This window comes from Microtus oregoni, unplaced genomic scaffold (genome assembly GCF_018167655.1).
Source record: "Microtus oregoni isolate MIOR12 unplaced genomic scaffold, Mior012 000002F_ref0000024, whole genome shotgun sequence".
Lineage (NCBI taxonomy): Eukaryota > Metazoa > Chordata > Mammalia > Rodentia > Cricetidae > Microtus > Microtus oregoni.
The window spans coordinates 26,523,869-26,547,173 of record NW_024543061.1 but is presented as its reverse complement, the minus strand read 5'-3'; the positions used below and the strand labels follow the sequence as shown (position 1 = coordinate 26,547,173).

The 23,305-nt window shown below is 47.3% G+C and overlaps 1 protein-coding gene across 14 annotated transcripts in view; it reads left to right on the top strand.

Moving 5' to 3' along the window:
• Positions 1–23,305, top strand: part of Dysf (dysferlin) — a 199,065-nt gene that overhangs the window by 30,508 nt on the left and 145,252 nt on the right. For all 14 annotated transcript variants that reach the window (XM_041645118.1, XM_041645070.1, XM_041645102.1 and 11 more), the window contains exon 4: positions 21,383–21,488. In XM_041645118.1, coding sequence (XP_041501052.1) covers positions 21,383–21,488 — 106 coding nt within the window. The remainder of the gene's footprint in view (positions 1–21,382; positions 21,489–23,305) is intronic.

The window sequence follows — 23,305 nt, the reverse complement described above, 5'->3', positions numbered from 1 at the left end:
CTTGATGGGCCAGTTGGCTGTGGGTGTATGCGGCCAGGAGACACAGTTTGGGAGGATCTATGGTGGCAGGGCTTAAGTAAGGAGAGTGGCCAGTGGTCTCTGGTGGGTACTGGGTTCAGTTGTATCGGGTGGACTCCAGTGCCTGGTGCTGCTGACTGATACCTGGCCGTGAGGAGCATGGGCCTGCCACGCACCGGCCTGCCCACAGGGGAGTCTTTGTTTGGGAACTGGGTCAGCCTATCTGAGGCTGGGAATCTTGGTTAAGTGAACCTGGAATGGGGAAAGTGGGGAAGGAGGAGGGATCAGGAACCCAGGGAGGGCCTCAGGCTGTGGGATGCCTGCAGAGTTGGAAATCTTCAAATCTAAACCATTACTGTTTCTTTGTGGTTCAAGCTGGTGCTGGGTACATGGTCTGGCATCCCTGAGGAAGGAGAAGGCACTTTCCCTCCTGTGCCTCCGGAGTGGTGCTGCAGCAGGGAGCCCAGACTGCTGCCGAGGGCTCTCAGTGCATCTCATGTCTTTTCTAGTCATGACCTCTTTGCCTGAGAAATTTATATATGACTTTGTGCCTATATGTATATAGAGTGGGTATTTACTGATAATAGCTCATAAATAAATTTACTTTATCTGGACATGGTAGCACACACCTTTAATCCTGAACTTGGGAGGCAGAGGCAGGCAGATCTTAGGGAATTGGAAGCCAGCCTGGTCTACATAGCAAGTTCCAGGCTAGTCACAGCTACACATAGTGAGATCAAAAAAGTTGGTTTTTTTTTTTTTTACATTTTAAAGTATTTTACATTTAATTTTTACCATTTATTGAAGATGAAACCAAATTTGCATCCCAATGGGAATATGCTTTAGTTTTACCTAAATAATTAGCTCTTGGCTGAGTATTTGATACTACAAGACAGAGAATAACATCTTGTCGAATGGTTTGGCATTTTGATTTTAGAACCATCATTGAGAATGCCATGTCACTTAAGAATACAGTGCTAAATGGCAGAAGGATGTCTAGGGCCATTTTGGAAAGTGTTGGAGATTCATTCCTATCCTAAATCAAAACTAATTTATTTTTAAGATGAAATTCAAGACAGCAATCCAAATAGCAGTTATTATAATAAAACATGTGAACACAATATAATCTACAGATATACTAATCTAGTACTTGCTGTAACAGGGCCTCAGACTTTAGCACAAGTGACTCCATGGTGGAAGTGCCATTCAGGCTAAATAAAACTCCGCACCACCTGCCAAAATGAAAACAGATACCTAATCCATCAAAGCCCAAAGTTCTGGGAAAGTCTCTACACGTATTAACTTTGCCTTTTGGCTTCTGTAGTTCTGCTTCTGGTTAACTGTTCTTGTTAACCAAAGTATGCAACCCAGAGCTTAAAAGTTCCTCTCGAGAAAGGCTTGGAACTACACTGGGATCCCTGAACACCCAGTGTAGCTGCCAGTCAGCTGATGACTTTCTATGTCATTACCATGTCTGAGCAGTCCTCTCCGGTGCACCCCACCACACCTCCATGCTGAAGAGTGCTAGTAAGACAGCAGTAGGAAATGCTACTGTTTTCTAAGGGAGCAGGAAACTCTGCATCTACCCTTAAAAACCCTGGGGCCTCCAGCCTGCAGCCTTGAACCTAAGCCCAGACGTCTGAGGCCGGGCCTGTGGGTCTTACTTCGCATGATGGCATGCCCAGTGCAAGGTGCGCGTGCTGTGTGCTCAGAACCAAGGCTGCAGTGAAGCCAGGCTCCTGAAGGGACATGGTGAGCACTGCTGTTATGCTTCACTCCAAAATTTTTGGATGGGTTTGGAAACTTTTCCGTTCTCCCTCTTTCTTTCCCTTCCTTTTTTCCTCCTTCCCTCCCCTCCTCTTTTTTTTTAACCTATTTATTTATTTATTGAGACAGGATCTCGCTACATAGCTGGGCCTGTCCTGGAACTCACTATGCACACCAGGCCAGCGTTGAACTCACACAAGATCTCCTGCCTCTGCCTCCAGAGTGCAGAATTAAAAGTATGCCCCACCACGCCTGGCTGGGTTTAGAAAATTTTACCATTGCCAAGTATTTTGCTCATATAAGGTTATAAGATGCTACCTAACGCAAGAGTTAAGAAGCTGTGGTTCACAGCTCTTGAGATGGCTCTCACTAGGTAAGGGCCCTGACACTCAAGCCTGATGATCTGGAGCCCACACAGCTGGAAAAAAGACTTCACAACATTGTGCTTTGACCATGGCACACATGACGTCTTACCTTCATACACCCATAGTAATTAATAATAGTAATAAATTGATCAATAAATTCAAGCTGTGGCCTTTGCTACCTTCTTACCTAGATGCTTTGTGAAAGGCAGGCAGCTCCAAGAGCCTCATGAGGCACCAATGAGCTCGAAGGTGACCCAGCAGTCCAGGCAGGGAGCAATTCTGGACATTGGGAAGTGGGGAAAGGCTTTCTGGAGAAGAGCCCACGGTCACCCAGGGCCGGGGTTTGGACGGGTATATGGTTCCAGTGTGTGGGAGCCAAGACAGTGAGTTCATGCGGGAATTCAGGGTTGTGTAGCCTTGTTGGGAAGGGAGCAACTGGACCAGCTCAGGTTGATGGTAGCAATGGAGAAAACTCCCAACTGGCCCTGGACAGAACTTAGCTAGGTTCCTGGCCCTGTGTAAGCCTGAGATATGAGGTGAGCGCTTTCTCTACCAGATGCTGCTGTCGTCATCCTCACAGGCCGGAAACAGAGACTCTTAAGATTAGATTGATGACATTCCCAAAAGGCTGTGCTGGAGCTGTGTGTGGCTGGAGGGCAGGTGTTTGTGTTCATTCTCATAGCTCTGGAATCTCTGCATTTCAGAGGCTCCCAAGGCCTCTGGCAGCTGGCCTCTGGGTACTCCGCAGAATTTAGTTCCTCTGATGACACAGGAGTTGAGAATTTAGTGAGGCAAAGGTGAACACCCTGGGTACTGCAGGCCATGAGGAAATGCAAGTTTCATTTTCATTCTTGTATTGGGAACTTTCCTGGGAGCCATGGGAGGAGTCGAGACCCAGAGGCAGCAGGAGAGCAGAGATTGTGGCCAAACTTTCGGTCAATTCATGGGCCGGGCTGGATGTCCAGGGGATGGCTCAGGGCTACGCAGAGGCTGTCTGACTCTGTGGGTCATATGTTCTTCTGAGGGAGGATGAGTGCACCCTCCCCTTGGTCCCTGTTGGTGTCCTCTGGCTCACCAGTTTCCACGTGAGCAGGTTACTGCAGGGCAGCATGCTGGGAAGCAGTTCCTCAAACCTCCATGTCTGGAATAGCCAGTTCACCAGGCATCATCACTTACCAGAACTTAGCCTTACAAACACTTGGGTGTGATTTTTTTCTTTTATTTTCCTAAGCATTTATCTTAATTTGGCTGTCCTAGCAATTAAAAATTAAATTGTAATTGACTAAGTTTAAATTTAAACCCACATTTGTAACAATCTACAGAAGCACAGAGCTCCCTATTCTGTGAGGGAATGATCAGGGCAAAGGGGTCTGTGGTCTCCATACCAGCTAGCTTTAATGTCTGTGCTTGAGGTAAGCCTGTCCAAAGCAGCAGGAGGGGACATGGCCCATCCACTGTAACTCTGTGATGCTCTCATGATCAGACTGGAAACTACACTCAAAAGCTTGTACAAGAAGGAAAAGAGGCTATGGAGCTGGTCACGTGCTCGCTGTGCAAGCATGAGGACCTGAGTTCAGCTCCCCAGCACCCACATAAATCTGGCTATGACGGCACACAATTGTAAAGTCAGTGCTGGAGCCCATGAACAAGCGGCTGACTCTCACTGGCCAGCCAGTCTAACTCAAGCAGGGGCTCCAGTTTCAGTGAGAGCCCCTGTCTCAAAAAAAATAAGGTGGAGAGTGAGCGAAGAAATGACCCCAAATCAACTAACCTCTACACACACAACCCAGTGTCTCTCACACATGTGAACACACATGCATACCACACACACACACACACACACACACACACATCCCAATGCCCCCCTCACATGCATAACATATACATACATACATCCCAGCCAGTGGACCCTCACACATGTGCACACACATGCATACCACACACACATATACACATATATTCCAGCCAGTGGACCCACACACATGTGCACACACATGCATACCACACACACACATCCCAATGCCCCCCTCACATGCATAACATACATACATACATCCCAGCCAGTGGACCCTCACACATGTGCACACATGCATACCACACACACATCCCAGTGCCCCCCCCCACATGTGCACACACATATATAACACACACACACATCCCAGCCAGTGGACCCATACACATGTATAACACACACACACATCATACACACACACAAATCCCAGCCAGTAGACTAAACACACACATGTGCACACACATGCATAACACACATACATACACACATCACAGCCAGTGCACGCCCCCCCCCCACATGCACGCACACACAAGTGCGTGGGGGGGGGCGAAATGGAAAGAAATCAAACCTAGAAACATTAAAAATTCTAAGACTAAAATAGGAAATGTACTATGGAGTCCCAAGGGCAGCATGAGACATTAAAATTTTGAGGGACAAGGAAGTTAAGTGATTCAGTACTAAATGAGAATGCCTCTTCTCCAAAGGCTTATATATTTAAATAATTGGTCCCCAGTTGGTGGAACTATTTGGGAAGGAGGAGGGTTTGTGGCCTGCTGGAGGAGGTGTGTCACTGCAGGTGGGATTTGAGGTCCCAAAATCTCATACCTTTCACAGTTAGCTGCTGCCGCCTCCTGCGTGCTAATTGAGACATGAGCTCTCAGATACCGCTCCAGCACCGTGCCTGCCTGCCTGCTACTATACTTTCCACCACGATTATCATGAACTCTAATGCTCTGGAACCACAAAACCAAACTAAACACTTACTTTTGTAAGTCTCTTTGGTCATGGTGTCTCTTTAGCAACAGAAGAACAACTAAGACAAGCACAGAGAATGCTTCCATGGTGCTCCTCCTCGGTGCCCCCAGTCACACTGTCTGGTCCTGGGGAGATGGTGACTGTTACCATCCTGCTGTTCTCAGGCCTTTGCTGGAGGTTTTGTTGCAGGCATACCTTGCAATTCCTGGCTATCTTCTATGAGCTCACCATCATCTCTGGGCCTTCTTTCAAGCAAGCAGCTATTACCCCTAAGTGGGGCTTCCCTTTCCCAGTCTCTCTCTCCCTCTCTTTCCTCTCTCCCTTCTCCCCCTTTGCTCCCTTTACCAGATCCATGGCCGTGTTTCCTTCTATCTGCATCTAAAATCCCCCTAAGGCCTCATTCATCTGCATAGCTTGTCTCTCTGCCCACCTGCCCCCAAGTCTCTTGCTTTGTTCCTCCTCTCTCTCTTCTCTCCTGTCTTGCTAGTTATCTCAGGGAGGCCTGGAACCCTTGGTCTTGCCGCCTCTGTTTCTCAAATGTTGAGAATACAGGTGTGCAGCACCACACCCTGGTTCTTCACTTCAGCTTAGTGTTTCAAATGTAAGCAGCTCCCTGTGGCTAGTGTTTTCTTGTATCAGACAGACAGCTCTAGATTTTTAGAATGTTACAACCCTGTCTGTTTAAGTGTCTGAGCTCTGTCTCAGCCTTGCACCATGAGAATTAAGAAAGAAAATGTGGGCTCCTGCTCCTAACCAATAGGCTGCCTGCAATTGACCTGTTGGCAAGGGAAAATCAGCTTTTTTTCCAAATGGGGTTTTATGTTGTATATTAACCATATACCTCAGGACAGGCCCCAAGTCCAGGAGTGGTTGGGCAACACAAAATGAACTCTATAGTATTTTTATAGACTTTTTGTCTCATTTTGCTTTGTTTGGATTTTTTTTTGTTTTTTCAGTCTTTTTCTTTATTTTGATTTCATTTTTATGTTCTAGTGACTTTTCATGTGTGCATTTTTTACTTTATTGTTACTATTTGGTTTTTGTTTTGTCTTTTTTGTTTTTTAATTGAGAGATAGAAAAAAGAATGCAAGATTGAGTGGGTAGGAAGGTGGGGAGAATCTGAGAGGAATTAAGAAAGAAAAAGTGGTTAAATATATTACATGACAATAATTTTTTCAGTTTAAAAAAATTAGAAAAAAGGAAGATAGAAAAGAAGATAGGAAGGAAGAAAGGAAAGAAAGAAGGCAGGAAGGCAGGAAGGCAGGAAGGAAGGAAGGAAGGGAAGAAAGAAGACAGGAAGGAAGGCAGGCAGGCAGGCAGGAAGGAAGATAGGAAGGCAGGAACCATAGTGGCCGCATGTCTCCTGAACTTGCTCTGAAGAGGCAGTGGGCACCCATGGTGGAAGGCCCACTACATCAGAGCGCTGAGAACATTCCAGAAAGAACTTCTCTGGTTATTTACTTATTTTTGCTTTGGTTTAGCTTCTATCTCCTTCCCAAGTACTGGTTACAGGCCAGTGATACTTCTCCCAGGGCATCAGGTCTGTCAGGCAAGTGCTCCATCAGCTCGTCCGCATCTCCACTCCCTACTCTGGCTTCTGATTAGCCTCAAATAAACATGAATGGTCACTCTTGTGCTGTTGAGGCATGTGATTATTGGTGAAACAGTCACCATGAAATCATAAAAGGAGCTGAACTGAAAACCACAGTTATTTAAGACAATAAAGTGAAGGACTGGAAGGGTACATAGTAAAATTGTTAAAGAAATGAAAAGCAGACTGAGGAGTCCTACTGGTAGCTGTCAACTCACAGTCAGGAAAATTAGACTTAATTAAAATAATTCCATGGAAAGTAATTCAAAATGCGAGAGAGTGACATCATCTAACCCCTGATATTCACAAAAGAAATAAGACTGGAAAACAGCTTGCGAGACGGCTCAGGGGTTAAGGGCACTCACTGCTCTTGCAGAGAACCTGGGTTCAGCTCTCAGTACCCACATGGTAGCTCACAGCCGTCTGTCACTCACTTCTGGGTGATCTGATGCTCTCTTCACACACAATGCGCATATATACATGCGGGCAAAACGGTCATACACATAAAATAAAATAAATAAATCCCAAACTGTAAAACAAGAGAGACAAACCCATGATGGAAGACTTAGATGCAGAATAATTGTTCTCAGAGAAAATAATTTTGGTAAAATGGGAATAATGTTACGGGACAGCAAGACGGCTCTACTGGTGAAGGTGATTGCCACCAAGTCTGATGATAGGGGTTCCGTTCCTGGACAGGGAGAAACCCACTCCTATAAGCTCTCTTCTTAGCCCTGTACTCGTGTTTCTCAGCCTGTGGACTGAGACCCACCAGGGTCACACATCAGACAGTTACATCACAGTTCCTAACAGTAGCAAACTACAGTTAAGAAGCAGCAGCAAGATAGCTTTGTGGTTGAAGAACTGCATTAGGAAGGTTGAGAACCACTTCCCAGCACAGAGACTGTGGTGTACCCCTACCCCTCCTCCAATCAATATTAGCAAATTTTAAGAAGTTGTTAAAATAGAAAAGAAAGCAACATAATTACATAAACACAGTGTAGATCTGCACAGTAAATGACCTGGACTGATCTGTCTGGAAGTGCTTTCCCAAGAGAAATTAATTAACACAGGCGTATTTTTTTTTACCTAAATGTTTGGCAAATATAAACATGGGAGAGAAAGAAGAGTCTCCTGAGGGTAAGACCACAGGTCACCTTGACCTCAGTGGCCCTAGGCCCAATCAGGCTCTAGCTAGGGATGCCAGAACCAATTGCTACACATGCAGGTCATCCAAGTGAAAGAGATACCCCAAAACAGACATGTATTGAAAGATTATTCATTGTTTATCTTGAATACAACCCTAGGGGGGACCCCCTAATTTATCTGGTAATTTTCTTCCAATAACCGTGCCCCCTCCCCTTGTTTTTTAGCGAAGTTGTGTAGATGGAGACCCTGGTTTACACCAAGAGCCAGGATGTGTGTGATGGTCTTTGGTGACCATCTCCAGTATTTACAGTAGCATTTCTTGGGGAACAGTGTGCCTACTCATGGCCTTCATGACTGGTGGCTCTGGAGAAGCTCCTAGGTACACACAGACACCTGCCTGCCTTCACCCTTTCTGAGGTTTGAGTACTAATCATGGTTGGATCCAGTGGGCATCTTAAATACTCCCTAAGCACTGATGCCCCTTCAGCTGTCCCTCCTCCAGCCACTCCTCCTCCACACCCACTTCAGGCTGAATGGCGAATGACCTGGTCCCATATGGATATTGAGACTTTGAGAAGAGCTAGGGAGCGAGCCACATCACCTTGTGCAGGTGCCCCGAGCTTCCCAATCTTCTGTCGCTTCCGTTCTTGGGGTGTATAGAGGGAAGAGCAAGGGTCTTGCTGCAGAACAGGTATTCCACCCAGGTTAGCGCTTAGCCGTCCCCTCCTCGGTGCGGCTCTTCTGGTGCCCAATGGCTTCATCTCTCAGTGATGTAGCCATCTCCTGTGGAAGGATGCTCTTGGAGGCTGTGTTTTTAACAGGGACTGCCTCATCCTGGCTCACGGATGACAGAGGTGGTTCATGCTCTGTTCTTCTGTGGGAACTTGGGAGTTGCTACTTCACAGTCCTGACTGTGCCACAGCCAGTGAGGAGGAGCCATCTGTGGCGAAGACTGTAGCATTGAGTTTGGCTCCGTGGGGGATCTGAACACAGTCCTCGAAGATGGGAATGTGAAGAGGGTGGCAGAGTGTCTGAGGGAGGAGTCATTTGGTGTCTGCCACCAAACCTGAAGGGTGTTGATAGAACTGAAAGGTCCCATCCTGGGAGGAGCAAGTGGTCCAGGTCTTCCAGACTGCCCAGGATCTGCATAATGGCTTGAGAGTGATGGGTGGTGAGGGAGGGGTCAAAAGCAGGGCCTAGCTCAGTGGTTAGGAGCAGAAGACTTAAGTTAGGTTCCTAGCACTTGCTCCAGGTGGCTCACAACTGCCTCTAACTTCTGTTTCAGGGGTTCTGTAACCCCCTTCTGGTCTCCATGGACACCTACACTTACATTCACATATACACATAATTAAAAATAATGTGTGTGCGTGAGCGTGTGTATGTGTGTGAGTGTGTGTGTGTAAGAGGGGGGCGGAAGCCTTTAAGACTATTTTTTTTTTTGAGACAGGTTTCTCTGTAGCTTTGGTGCCTGTCCCAGAACTAGCTCTTGTAACCCAGGCTGGCCTCGAACTCGCAGAGATCTGCCTGCCTCTGCCTCTGCCTCCCGAGTGCTAGGATTAAAGGTGTGCACCACCAGCGCCTGGCTATAAGTCCATTATTAAGAGCTATTCCCAGGCTGGTACTGTCTGAGACCCTCCTTGGAACACTGGAATGGCAAGGCTGTGCTGAAGTTTGAAAGATAGTGTGTCTGCCAAAATTTTACCATGTATGGAAACACTGAGGAGGTTGAGTATGGGGGTCACTGGTTATAGCAGGATCCACACATATATCAATTCCACAGCCCACAAGCATGCTCTGCATGCTTGACATGTTTCTTATACAAATGCATACATGTCCTTTTATTAAAAGAAAAGAAAAGCTCTGGGGAGATAACTTAGTCCTGCATAAGCACGAAGACCTGAGTTCAATCCCCAGAACTCAGTAAAAGTTGCTGTTGGTGCGTGCTTGTCATCTCAGCCTTGGAGGACAAGGGACAGTGGGCTCTATGGCCAGCCTGCCTAACTAATTAGTGAGTTCAGGTCCCGGTGAGAAATCCTGCCTTAAAAAACAAGGTGCCCTGAGGAACAACAAGCAAGACTGACTTCTAGTCTGTGTACTTACAAACATAAGAATACACACACATGTACCCTAAATTCTAAACTCCCCACAAAAGTGTATATGTGTGCATGTTTGTATGTGTGTATGCATGTGTGTGAGTATGTGTGTGCATGTTTGTATGTGTGTATGCATGTGTGTGTGTGTACAAGCTCCATTATTAAAGAGGCATAAGGGGAAAGCACCAGTTATTCCATCATCCATTTCTTCCCTCTCTCCCATGCATCAATTGTTAGCAACTTGGTTTAGATCTTGCTCCATTCTCCCTGAGCCTATGAACTTCTCTCTCTCACACACACACATCCAAACAGTACACCTGTTCACACACACACACACACACACACACTGTACCTGCTCACACATACACCCATATAGTACATCTGCTCACACAAACCCATACGCTAACCTGCTCACACCCACACACACTCACACCAATACAGTACACTTGCTCACACACACACACACACACACACATACAGTAACCTGCTCATGCACACACACATACTATACACCTGCTCACACACACACACACACATACAGTAACCTGCTCACACACACACCCATACAGTATACCTGCTCTCTCTCTCTCTCTCTCTCTCTCTCTCTCTCTCTCTCTCTCTCACACACACACACACACACACACACACAACACACCCATACAGTACACCTGCTCACACACACATACCCATACAGTACACCTGCTCTCTCTCTCTCTCTCTCTCTCTCACACACACACACACACACACACACACACACACACACACACACAGTAACCTGCTCACACACACACCCATACAGTATACCTGCTCTCTCTCTCACACACACACCCATACAGTACACCTGCTCACGCACACACACACCCATACAGTACACCTGCGTACAAAGCTAACACCCTGGTGCACGTGTTGGCCTGGATTTACTTTTTGTCACTTTCCATGTCAGTGTGTCCCTGGCAGCATGTCACGTTCAGTTCTCAGTCGTCACATGTGATTTGTCTTACCTTGCCACATCAGTGATAGAGCTCATCCATGCCCTTCATTTGGAAACACGCTGCTATACACTCCGCATTTGTCTCTGTGCCTTTACTGGCTGGAGTTTAGACTCCTCCTAATTTTTTGTTTTTAGTGCTTTTACAGTGAGCAATTTTATTCCGATGTTTTTACATTTCAGATTTTTTTTTTAATTTTAAGCATTGGTCCCTAGAAGTGAGGTTATTGATTAAAGAGAATAGACATATAAAATGTTTGGAGGGGCTGGGGAACTGTGTGCCATGCCAGCATGAGGACCTGAGCCTGACACCTTGAACCCAGATAAAAAGTCAGATGCGATGGCGTACACTTGCAGTCCTAGCCTTGGGGAGGTGGACACAGGTGGAGAGATCTCTGGGCCCTGGTGGCCACCCAGCCTCACCTACTCAGGCAGATTTCAGGCCAATGAGAGATTCTGTCACAAAAGCAAGGTGGAAGCTCCTGAGAAATGACACCTGAAATTTTCCTCTGTTCTCCAAATGCATGGTCATATAGATGCAACAATGCGTGGTCATATAGGTGTGCCAATGCATGGTCATATGGGTGCAACAGTGCATGGTGATATAGGTTTGCCGATGTATGGTCATATAGGTGTACCAATGCATGGTCATATAGGTGTGCCAACACATGGTCATATAGGTGTACCAGTGCGTGGTCATATAGGTGTGCCAATGCATGGTCATATGGGTGTGCCAATGCATGTCATATAGATGCAACAATGCGTGATCATATGGGTGTGCCAATGCATGTCATATAGATGCAACAATGCGTGGTCATATAGGTGTGCCTTTACGTGTACACACAAGTGCAGCCTCCCCCCAACACACAGACACGCACACACAAATGTACGCTTGCACAAAAGAAGCTTGGAGATGCTTCTGATTTGCTTTCCAAAAATAACCAGGCATGTCCACCTGCTCATCTTTTTACTTTTAGTGTGACAGCCAAGAGGAGATATTTTGTAGCTTGTGCTTTTTTGATTTACAGTTAAACATTTTTTCAAAAGGTTAGTGCCCCTCTGTGTTTATTCTTCTGTGAATTTAAGCTGTTTGTTTATTTTTGAGTCAGAGTGTAGCTATGTAGCCCAGGCTGGTCTCAAATTCATGATCCTCCTGCCTCAACTGAGTGCTGGGATTACAGACCACCACACCTGGATTTTTTTGGGGAGGAGGGACAGGGTTTCTTTGTAGCTTTGGAGCCTGTCCTGGAACTCGCTCTGTAGACCAGGCTGGCCTCGAACTCACAGAGATCCTCCTGTCTCTGCCTCTTGAGTACCACCACCACCCGGCTCACACCTGGATATTTTATTTATTTAGACAACATCCTACTTGTAGCCCAGGCTGGCCTTGAACTCAGTCATCCTCTCCCTCAGAAGTGGTGAAATAATGAAGTGATTGTCTACGCAAGGTTTTAGTTTCTATGACCTCTCATGACTTCATTCTAACTCCGTACATTTGGGGTCCCATTAGCAATTCATTCTGAGCATGGAGAAACTTTCCTAGGGCATCCTCTCTCAGATGGGCACTCATGAGGGTGTTTTGGAAGGCAAAGCTTCAGGTACTGTTGTAGAGTGGGGAACAGCAGGTACAGTAAGATCAACCTCTATTTTGCACACTGTTTACTGGACGATTTAGGAGGCTGCTTGGGGTCCAAATACTTAGAGTTCGTCATCCCATTGTTCCATGCAGGCTCAAAAGTGCTGGGCACACCCTCATTTTCAAGGATTTTAAAAACTATATTTTTCCCTGGATTCTGTCCAGGACATCCTTGGATTGCAGGATAATCTTTCTTTTGTCTTTCTCTGGGCTGGAAGCTATTTAGAGTTACCCCTGGACTACCTCTAGGGAGTTGGCTCTCGGAAGGAAGGCTGCCTGAGGCCAGGAGGGTTCAGGAACTGGGGAAGGTCCTGCCATCTCTTACTTCCTGTCTTTCCCTGCCAGGCATGCACAGCTGAGGGTCCAGGAGGCAGTGAGTGTGTGCACCCCAGGATGGACAGGGGATCTGAGTCACGATGAGAGGATGAGACCCAGTTGCTGGAAGTTGAATTGTGATATATATATATATATATATATATATATATATATATTATAATGTGACACATCATTTTAGTTTCAAAGATGAGAAACTGACCCATAGTGACTCTTCTTGGATATTAAAAATATAGTTTTGCGATTGTGAGAAAATAATAGGAGTTAGTACAGAGACGACCCACATGTCCTTTTCTCAGAAACATACTGCTGTGTACACCTTCTGTTAATCCTGATTTTCTCTTCATCTCCCCTTCCTCCCGCCTTTTCCTTCCTCTCTTTTGTATGTAGGTAAGTCATAAGTATTACAGTCGTCTGGCCCCAAATACTCCAGAGCAGATTTCTTAAGACTGGGGCTATTTCTTTTCGCAGCTGTGACACCATATTAGCGTCTGCATATGTTGCATGAATGGCCTCGATGGGTGGAATCTATGGTCTACATCATCCTTTTAACTGATAGAGAGATGCTTCTCAGATCAGTACCCACCTCTCCCCGAGAGCCAGATCCAGTCTAGAGTCCCACATTGAATTCGGAGTCATTTTTCTTTAGCTTTCCAGTTTGTAGTTAAGTAGGTAGTTTGTTTGTTTTAGTTTTGTTTGTTTGAATTTTTAGAGAGTCTCATTTAGCCCAGGCTGGCCTCCAACTTTCAGTGAGCTGGGTTCCCAATCCTCTCTTGGATTCTGGGTGTGGGCCATCAAGATCTGCTATTTTAGCCTTCTTCATCTTTTATGGCAATTTATTTAAAAACTCACATGTTTTGTGGGCAGTAGTAGTCCACATCTTTAAACCCAGCACTTGGGAGGTAGAGGCAGATATCTGTGAGTTTGAGGCCAGCCTGCTCTACAGAGTGAGTTTCAGGACAGGCTCCAAAGCTACATAGAGAATCCCTGTCTCAAAAAAAACTACACACACACACACACGCACACACACGCGCGCGCGCGCGCACACACACACACACACACACACACACACACACACACACACGCTGAGAGTCAAACTCAGGTCCTCATGCTTGGCCAGCAGTCGCTGTACCAACCGAGCCGTCTTTCCAGCCCATCCTGTGTGAGCATTTGCTGTTCACCCTTTTTTTGTCTCCCTCCAGACATCAGATCTAACAGGAGCCTCAAAGTCATTTGCTGAATGAAAATGGGCAGAGGCCAGGAAAAGGGCAAGTGGGGGTGTGGGGGGCACTCATCCAGCTAGCTGTGCCCAGGGCATGCCCCGTCTGCGGTGGGGAGCTTCCCTTACTGTCTATAGGGACTGTCTGCTCTGGGAGAGTCAGTGTCTCCAGGTCAGCAAAGCTCAGGATGTTAGGGCGTTAGGGACACAGGAAAGCATTGGACATGCGTGGTTTGCGTCTACAGTACCATCACCAGGGATGCTGAAGCAGGGGGATTATGATTTCCAGGACTGTTCGAGCTACACAGTAAGACCTTATCTCAAGTAAACAAAACAAAACAAAAATTGCCAGAAAACAGAAGCATGACGAATACAGCTTGGAACTAGATGTTTTGTATTTTTTTTTGTCTTGAGCTGAATTCAACCAAATTAATGAGCTATACTCCTTCCCATGATTGACACATTATAATTACATATGTTTGTGAGATCCAGCATGATATCCGGGCACACAGTACACTCGTACTATACTGGAGCATTGAACAGTGTCCCCTCCTTATCATGTCTTTGTATTTGGGGCTCTAAGCCCCTCTTTTCTAGAGCCCGACTGTGCTATGGACACTGGAGCTTATCATGTCCATTTGTGTTCAAGCTCCTGCTCTCCAGCCTGCCGCTGTCCCCTCCTCCCCCATTGCTCACGTAGCCCAGACTGGACTCAAAAATCAAGTAGTCAAGGATGACCTTGAACTCCTAATCCCCCTGCTTCTACCTCCCAAGAGTTGGGACTATGGGTCTGTGCCACCATATCTGGGTATATGGTCCTGAGAACAAACCTAGGGCTTCTAGCACGTTAGCAAAGCACTTTTACTTCTGAGCCTCTCCTTAGCCCCATAGTCAACTTCAAAAATGACCTTACATGTACAGGTATTTTGCCTGCGTGTGTGTATGTACACTACATGTGTACAAAGCCATTAGGGACAAGAAGAGGGTGCCAGAGCCCCTGAAAGTGGAGCTATGGGACAGTTGTTAACCGCTGTGTGGTTACTAGGAGCTGAACCCAGGTCCTCTGCAAAAGCAGCCAGTGTTATTAACTATTGAACCATCTCTCTAGCCTCGTGCAGTTAACTCTTTGAGCACCCACATATGAGAGAGAATATGAAAAATTTGTCTGCATCTGTTTCATGTAATGTAGTACTCCCCAGGTGTATCTGTTTTGCTGACATCATACGATATTTGCGTTTATGGTTGAGTAACATTTCATTAACACAGCCTGATAGTCCAGAATGTATGTACATATGTGTATATTCACATTTAATTATCCCTTTGCCTATAGACGGGCATCTAGGTGGACCCTATGCTTAGCTGTTGTAAACAAGTATGTTCAAGTGTGTCTTTCATATGATGGTATTCTGTGGGGATGTGACCCTGGAGATGTGATAATCGGGTCTTGTGGCATATCTGCTTAGTTACTCTCTAAGAGAGAGAGAGTGAGTCCAAGTTCCCTCTTTTCTTATACAGTAGGGCGCATGTTCAAGCTCTTTTATGGGCTTTGTTTTTGCCCTTGACCATGGGTCTTAGAGAAGAATTTGTAGCACAGATGTGCTGTGTTTTCACACAGCTGAGTGGTTGCTGAGTTGCTTTTGTGCTTTGTTCTTCCAAACAACGATGTTTAAAAACTCAATGTTTTTAAACAAAATTGTTTCCATTTTTTCCTATCTCATTAGCATAAACTTAGGCTCCCCCCATCCCCCCCTGCCGGGTCCTGCCTTCATACATACTGCTCAAACCTCAGGTTTGGAAGATCCCACTTGGCACCTCTCTGACAGGGTGTGGGCATTCATGGATAAATTAGGGAACCAGCTCTTTCTCCTTGAGGGGAAATGTGTTTTCTGCCAGCCCTCAACTGCTCTCCCTCCACTATGCCCCTTCCTGCCTTCTCTTTGTTTGGGGTGACATTGTCTCTTTTGGCCCCCACACTTCTGCTCCCACATTCCAGTGGTTCTGAAACTACAGAGCTAGGAGAAATGACCAGAGGAAGAAGTTGGAAGGGCCTTGGTGTTTAGGCAGGGCCAGGCCTGCTGGGCTGCTTCTGACCTATCAGGATCTGCACATTCCCAGCTGGCTCCCACAGCTCTGGCCCTGGGCAGGGTTCCAGGTCCCTTCTTACCTCACTAGACTTTTGATGCCACCTATGAGATCGTTAGTTGGTGCCTAGAGCCCATACTTTAGTGTTTAACTTCTGATAGTACAGACAGAGTTTGTGGCCCAAGACTGAGGATCTTTGAGTAAAGTCACAGGGGAAGGGAATTGGGGAGGGGCTTCAATGCCTTCTTTCCTTTGTAGAACTGAATGAATGAATCCATGGCTTTAACCCTGGCCTGTGATGGAGCCTCATACTCCTCCCACCAACCCCAATAAGTTTCCACCCATATGAGAGGCTCTGCCTCCCTGACTCTTCCACACTTGTCCCAGAGCCTGACCCCTGGATCTTTGGACAGGCAACCTCCAGGCCTTCTTCCTTGGGATATAGAACTACCTGGTCCCTGGTAGGGACTGGCCCTAGAGCCTATGGAGGCATCAAAGACACATTTGATGGCCCCAAAAGAGGTATCGAGGAGGAAATAACAGTCATTCTTAGCCAGCTCTGGGGGGCTGCCGGAAGGGCTAGGGCTGGCAGAGGAGGAGCCGACACTTCCTTCTGCATTTCCTGCTATTGTTCCCCAGCCCACTTCCGGGAATTCTCCCTGCTGTCTGGGAGGGCTTTGCCAGCAAGCCAGGCTCAGGTGGTCCACCTTTACTCTGGGCCTCTAGCCAGGGCTCCTAAGAACCACACTGAACTGTCTGGTTCACTAGACTGCTTTCTGCTCTGCTGTTGGGCCTAGCCTTCCTGTCGCCAAGGCCAGACGTCTCAACTGTAGACACTGCATATGTGGAGGGTCCCTGGGCTGTTTGCTTGTCCACCTGCTTGATCAAGTCACCCCGGTCTGCTGCCCAGGATTTTTAAGGGACATAGTGACTCTGGTTTCTTATGTCTCAGGGACTTCTGGATTCTGAGGACACTTCAGTCACCACACTGGGGACAAGTGCTACTCCCATGATTGTCCTTAGAATACACCTTCCAGGAGCCCTGCTTACAGTACAGAACTTCCTGCAGGCACCAGGGAACAGAGAAGCCCACATTCTAGAAAGTCTGACCTTCACGGGGCTTTAGAACCCTGGATACCTCTCTCTCACTCTTTCTTTAAAGAAATAAATGTCAAGTCAGGTGTGGCAACACACATCTTTAATCATGGAACTTGGTAGGGAGGGGCAGGCGGATCTCTGTAAGTTTGAGGCCAGCCTGGTCTACAGAGTAAATTCTTTGACAACCAGTGCTACATAGCGAGACTATGTTTCAAAACAGTGAGACTATTTCAAAAAACCAAAATAAATGAAGAAATGTAAGAGAAGGGCTGGGGGGGATGGCTCAGTGGTAAAAGCACTTGCTGTTTAAGTGTGAGGACCTGAGTTCAAATCCTCAGAAGGTGTGTAAAAGCTGGATGCTTATTTTGAACATCTGTGATCCCAACACTCCTACAGGGAGATGGGAGGGAGAGGCAGGCAGGAGAATTCCCAGGAGCTTGAAGGGTACTTGGTCTGGAGAATGGAATGGAAAAACAGTGGAAAGAGATCTGTCTCAAATGAGGTGGGAGTGAGGACCAACAATACAGCTGTCTTCTGAATGCAACACACATGCACACGTACACACACGTGCATATACTCACAAACAGGCACACACCAACACACACACACACACACACACATATATGCAAACACATCCAATAAAGACCCACATACATACACTTGTGCACACACACACCCCTTGTTTATTGTCTTTCTAGCAAGGGTAACTAAGGTGGCTGAGAGCGTGTCTGCCCTATGAGGGTGCAAATGCATGCATTTTATTGACAGGGAGTTTAAAAATTATTTATTTATGTAAGTTTATAAGTTACTTATTTATAATTAATTGATTAATTTCAGTGTATATGTGGGGAGGATGCGCGTGCCCATGTGTAATCTATATGTGGAGCCTGGAAGGCAATCGTGACTGTCATTCTCAGGGGAACACTGACCACCTCCTGTGAGACGGGACCTCTCACTGGCTGGCAGCTGGCCTGTGAGCCCTGGGGTCTTTCTGGTCCCCACTTCCCAACCCTGAGATCAAAGCCTGTGCTGCCACACTTGGCATTTTTACATGGTTCTGGAGACCAGACATGGTCCTTATACTTGCAAGGCACTCTGATGATTGAGCTACCCATTGCTCATCCCTGATTTATTTCTGTGTATGTTAAGATACGTGTGCACCCTCATAGGGCAGGCACGCTCCCAGTCACTGCACAGTTTCCTTTGCTAGAAAGACAATAAACAAGGTGTGTGAGTGCGTGTGCGTTTGTGTGCGGGTCTTTAAATCTATCATTTAAAATAATTTTATCTATCTATCTATCTATCTATCTATCTATCTATCTATCTATCTAATTCATTTTGAGACAAGTTCTCATTGTGTAGCCCTGACTTGGAATTCCCTATGTAGACCAGCCTGGCTTCAAACTCATAGAGACTCATTTGCCTCTGCTTTCCCAGTACTGGGTCCAAAAGCATGCATCATGATGCCACTGTATTTTAACAAACCTCAGATGCACAGTCTAGTGTGACTCTCACACCCATCCATCTTTGGGTCCTTTCCCTCTGCCAAACAGAAAGCCAGAACCCCTTCCTTTCCTTCCTCCCAGCTCCTGGCAACCATAACTCTGTTTTGTGTGTGTGTGTGTGTGTGTGTGTGTGTGTGCGCGTGCCCACGCGCTCGTGCGCGCTTGCACTCCTGAATTGGCTGGGATACTGGGATCAAATGGCATCTGTCCTTCTGTGTCTTCAACACTATTCTTTTTATTATTACTTTTGGACAGTACTGGGCACTAAGCCTAGTAGCCTCATGCATGTAAGGCAAATACTCAACTACGGAGCTACAGCTACAGCTCTTCCAAGACTAGTCCCAAGAGAAGGGCCAGAAATTCTTTCATACTGAATAATATGCCACCTACCTGCCTTGGTTGCTCCTATCTCTTATTTTTGTTTATTTATTTAAGACTTAGTTTTATTTTATGTGTATATACATTTTGCTTGCATGAATGTTTGTGTACCACTTGCATGTGTGGACCCTTGAGGCCAGAAGAGGGCATTGTGTCACCTGGAGCTGCAGTAACAGATAGCTGTAAACCTCCAAATGGGTTCTTGGGATCAAACTCAGGTCCTCTGGAAGAGTAACCAGAGCTCTTAACCACTGAGCCATCTCTCCAGCTCCCTCCCCCTTTAAAGACAATGTCCTGCATGTCCTAGGCAGGTCTCAAAATCATTATGTAATGGAGGGTAACCGTAAACTCCTGGCCCTCCTGTCTCCACACCCTGTTGCTGGGATTATAGACACAAACAACCATGCCTGGTTTATGAGGTCCTGGGGACGGAACCCAGGGCTTCAGGCATGCTAGGCAAGCACTCTCCCAGCTGACTTACCTCTGGGCCCCTCTCATCTTCTAATGCTTGAGGATTTGCTGCTTGAACATGCCGTGCAGATCTCTGGAGTCAGAAGCAGGGTTGGAGATGGGATTTATGTCTATGCTTAATGTTCCCATAGCACCCCCCGATTCTGACCAGCAGCATTCTCAGCAGGGTTCCTATTTCTCCACATCCCCCTCCTTCCCTCTCTCCCTCCTTCTTTATAATAGCCGTTTGCATTCATTAATTTTATTGTTGCTATGACAAAATGCCTGAAAAAATAACTTACTGATGGAAGGGTTTGTTTTGGGTCGTGGCTTGAAGGTGCAGTCCACCATGGCAAGAGGTCATGTACAGGAGCTTGAGATGGCGGGGGTCACATGACACCCACAGTTAGGGAGCAGGGAGAGATGCATGCTGGTGCTCAGCTCACCTTTTCCTTATGCAGCAGGACTCCAACCCATGGCATGGAACCACCCACATGTCAAGTGGGTCCTCCCATCCCAATTAACCCAGGCTAGAAACTCCCTCACAGATGTGCACAGAGGTTTGTCTCCTGAGCGATTCTAGATGCTGTCAAGTTGGCAATCAACATTAACCACTGCACGTCCATGCCTGTCAACCCGGCACCTACACATATCTCTTTTAATCCAGAACCTTCTAACTCTTTTTCCCTATAGGCTCTTGGACTTTTCATAATGCAAACGCACTCAGCCCAACTTCAGAAGTCCCCATACTTTTTAATACCATCCTTGTGGAGACGAGGTGGTGCCTTACGAGCATAGAGTTTCAAAGCTCAGCTCATTAGGTCAAGATTACAAGTTTCATTCCATGGGTCCATGTAAATCCATATGCAGACACCATTGTTACAGAGACCAGGCAAAGGATGGTCTCAGATACTGGGCTAGCTTTCTTCATTAGGGGAAATAGCTAAAAAAGAAAAAGTGATGATGAACGTGTCCCCGTAGCTGTCCCCTAGGACTGATGAGGGTTTGTACCCACAGCCTGGTTCCCAGGGAGCAAGCAGAAGCTGCAGCAGACTCCAGTGACAGATTTTAGGTGACACAAGCCACTTGCTGCCACTTCAGAGGCATAGAATGAATGGTGTGGGACTTACCCCTCTGCACTCCTTGAAGCCTTCCTTGCCCATCCTGCCAGTGGCCCACTCTTTCCCAAGAGCCCATCCCTTAGTCTCTTCCCTCAGTGAGAAGTGTGTGTGCTGTATAACTGGTGAAGGGGTCTGTCTCCGAGATCCAGAGTTGTTCTTCTCCCTGCGTCAGAGACAGGGAATTTCCTTGCATCCAATTCGTAACTGATGTTGTGTTTCCTGGGAAACTCATGCAGACAACAGTCTGTGTGCTGTGGGAGCAGCAAAGGTGTGAAGATGGGGTAACTGCCCCTCTGTCTTCTAGTGATGCTGGCCTGGTTGAGGTCTGATGGTGGGACTGGGGGTGTGGCTGAGTTGAGAGAGTGCACACAGGAAGCCATGAGCTTGATCTCCGGCACTGGATAAACACGATGTGGTGGGGGCATCTGTAATCCTAGCACTTGGGGGATAAAAAGGGAAGGAAAGGCAGTAAAGAACATTCTCAGCTACATAGTGAACTTGAGGTCTGCCTGGGCTACATGAGACCCTGTCTTTAAGTACGTAAACAAATGGTCTGTCTGATGGGAAGATGCCCCTACAGGTGCCAGCAGCGTGGCTAGGCTGAGGCTGGACACAAGGAGGTCAGAGTGAGCCTGGGGGAAGGCAAGTCTCTCTGATCTCTCTTTTTACCTAAGAGTTTTCTTCAAGAGTCTGGTCTCCCTAAGATGGTACCATAGGTGCAAGGGAAGCCCTAGGTAGATGGGCTATAACTGGGTTGTGGGGTGGTAGAAGAGCCAGGGACGTTAGGTTGGTTTACACCATTTGCCTTCTTCGTCTTTTCAGGTTCCTGGGGGAAGCCAAGATCCCACTCCAGGAGGTCCTTGCCACTCCCAGCCTGTCTGCCAGCTTCAACGCACCTCTGCTGGACACCAAGCAGCAACCCACAGGGGTAAATGCCTGCACGTGTCTGCCCATAGCCAGCTTCTGTTTGAGGCCCACTGGGTCCCTGCCTATACCTCATGTCAGGGGCCAGCTCCTGAGAGTTAAGCCTGGCTCTCCTTGGCTATAGCTTAGGGTGCCTGAAGGGACTCATGGTTGAGATCTGCAGGTCTCAGTGAAGCCTGCCACACCCCAACTTGGCTATGTCTGAATCTGGTCCATTTGGTCACCTCCTGTTCTGTGTTTCAGTCAGCCTTGACTGGCTCCGTAGTCTGTCTGGCAGACTGCCCTTCCTCATTGCCAACCCTCTTCTCCAGATGGGAAACCTCTGAGTCATCTGGGTCACAGGTCACTAGGGGAGGGAGACAGACACCTGGGGCCAGTCAGGACCCCTTCCTTTCCTTCTCTTGTCTTTCTAACCCCTCCCCCGGCTTTCCCATGCTCTCCTAGTCCACACAGCCCATTCCCAGGGTTCCTTACTGGCCTCCTGTTATTTTTAGTGGTCTAAATATACCCCACAGGGTTCTTTCTTCCTGGCCACTAGAATTCTGGGTCTGCCTACATGCCAGGACACAGAAGCACTGCCGATTGGGACTTACTTCTTCCCAGTGAAGCCCGTGTGGCTGTGGGCTCAAAGACAGGTTATATGTGTGTGGAGGGAGGGAGGCAGGGCATTGGCTGGTTGGGAGAGTCAAGGAGGCATTTGTTTGGGCTGGGTTGAATGGGACCACACTGGGTCCTCACTGGGAAAAGAGAGCAGCTGGGGTCCCAGTGAGCAGGTGTGCAAATGGGGCTAACACCCATGGTTCATCTTAAGACTCTTTGAGAGGAGCCTCTGTATTCCAGAACTTGCTCCGGAGACAGAGTGCCATCCTGCCCCAGATCATGTCACTCCTTGTAGAGTTCCATCTTGCCTTGGATGGTGCGCAATGATTCTGTTTTGCTACAATGCAATGTTTTCTGAGACACCTCCTGAGTCACCTCTTGCCTCCCCTTTGAGCTCTCTGGTCAGCTAGCACTTTAGTCTAGGAGGCCTTGAGAGGCTTTTACAGCTAGCTCTTCTGGGACCCTGAGGAGATTCCTAGCTGACTCTGCTGCCCGGAGCACCAGGGGAGCGCTGGAGAAGCTGAGATGCCAAGTTCTCTGCGATAATCAGCCCTCGTAGTCAGGGATCTGTTTGGTGCTTTGCTGTTATTCTTGGGTCAGAGCTGCCTCCTCCCCACAGCCTTCCAGTGGACCCGAGGTCCATCCCCAGAACCCACATTAAGTAAGATAGGAATGATGTGCTTGTCATCCTAGCTCTGGGGCATACTGACTAGCTAGTCTAGCCTAATGGTGAACCCTAGGCCAAGAAGAGACCTTATCTCAAGAAACAAAATTGATGGATCCTGAGGCGTGATACCCTAGGTTGACTTTGACCTACACACACACACACACACACACACACACACACACCCCACTACCATCACCACCACCACCAACAAAGAAGCTGGGTATGATGGTTTAAACCTGCAGTTCCAGCACTTGGGAGCCTAAGGCAGGAGGATTGCTGTGAATTTGAGGCCGGCCTGAACTATATAGTAAAATTAAGCCCAGCCCAGAATACAGAGCAACATACTGAGAGATTCTGTCAGAGAGCGGGAGAGAGAGAAGCTTCCGAGAGCAGTTCAAAGTACTCTGTGTCCCCTGTCACTTGGGTTGCGTCACCACCTCATAGCCCAACATCCTGAACAGCAGAGTGTATTGTTTGAGTTAAAGACCTTCTCCAGTGTAACTGTAGTATAGCTTTGACAGGGATGACAGCAATATTGATCTGGACTTTCTGGG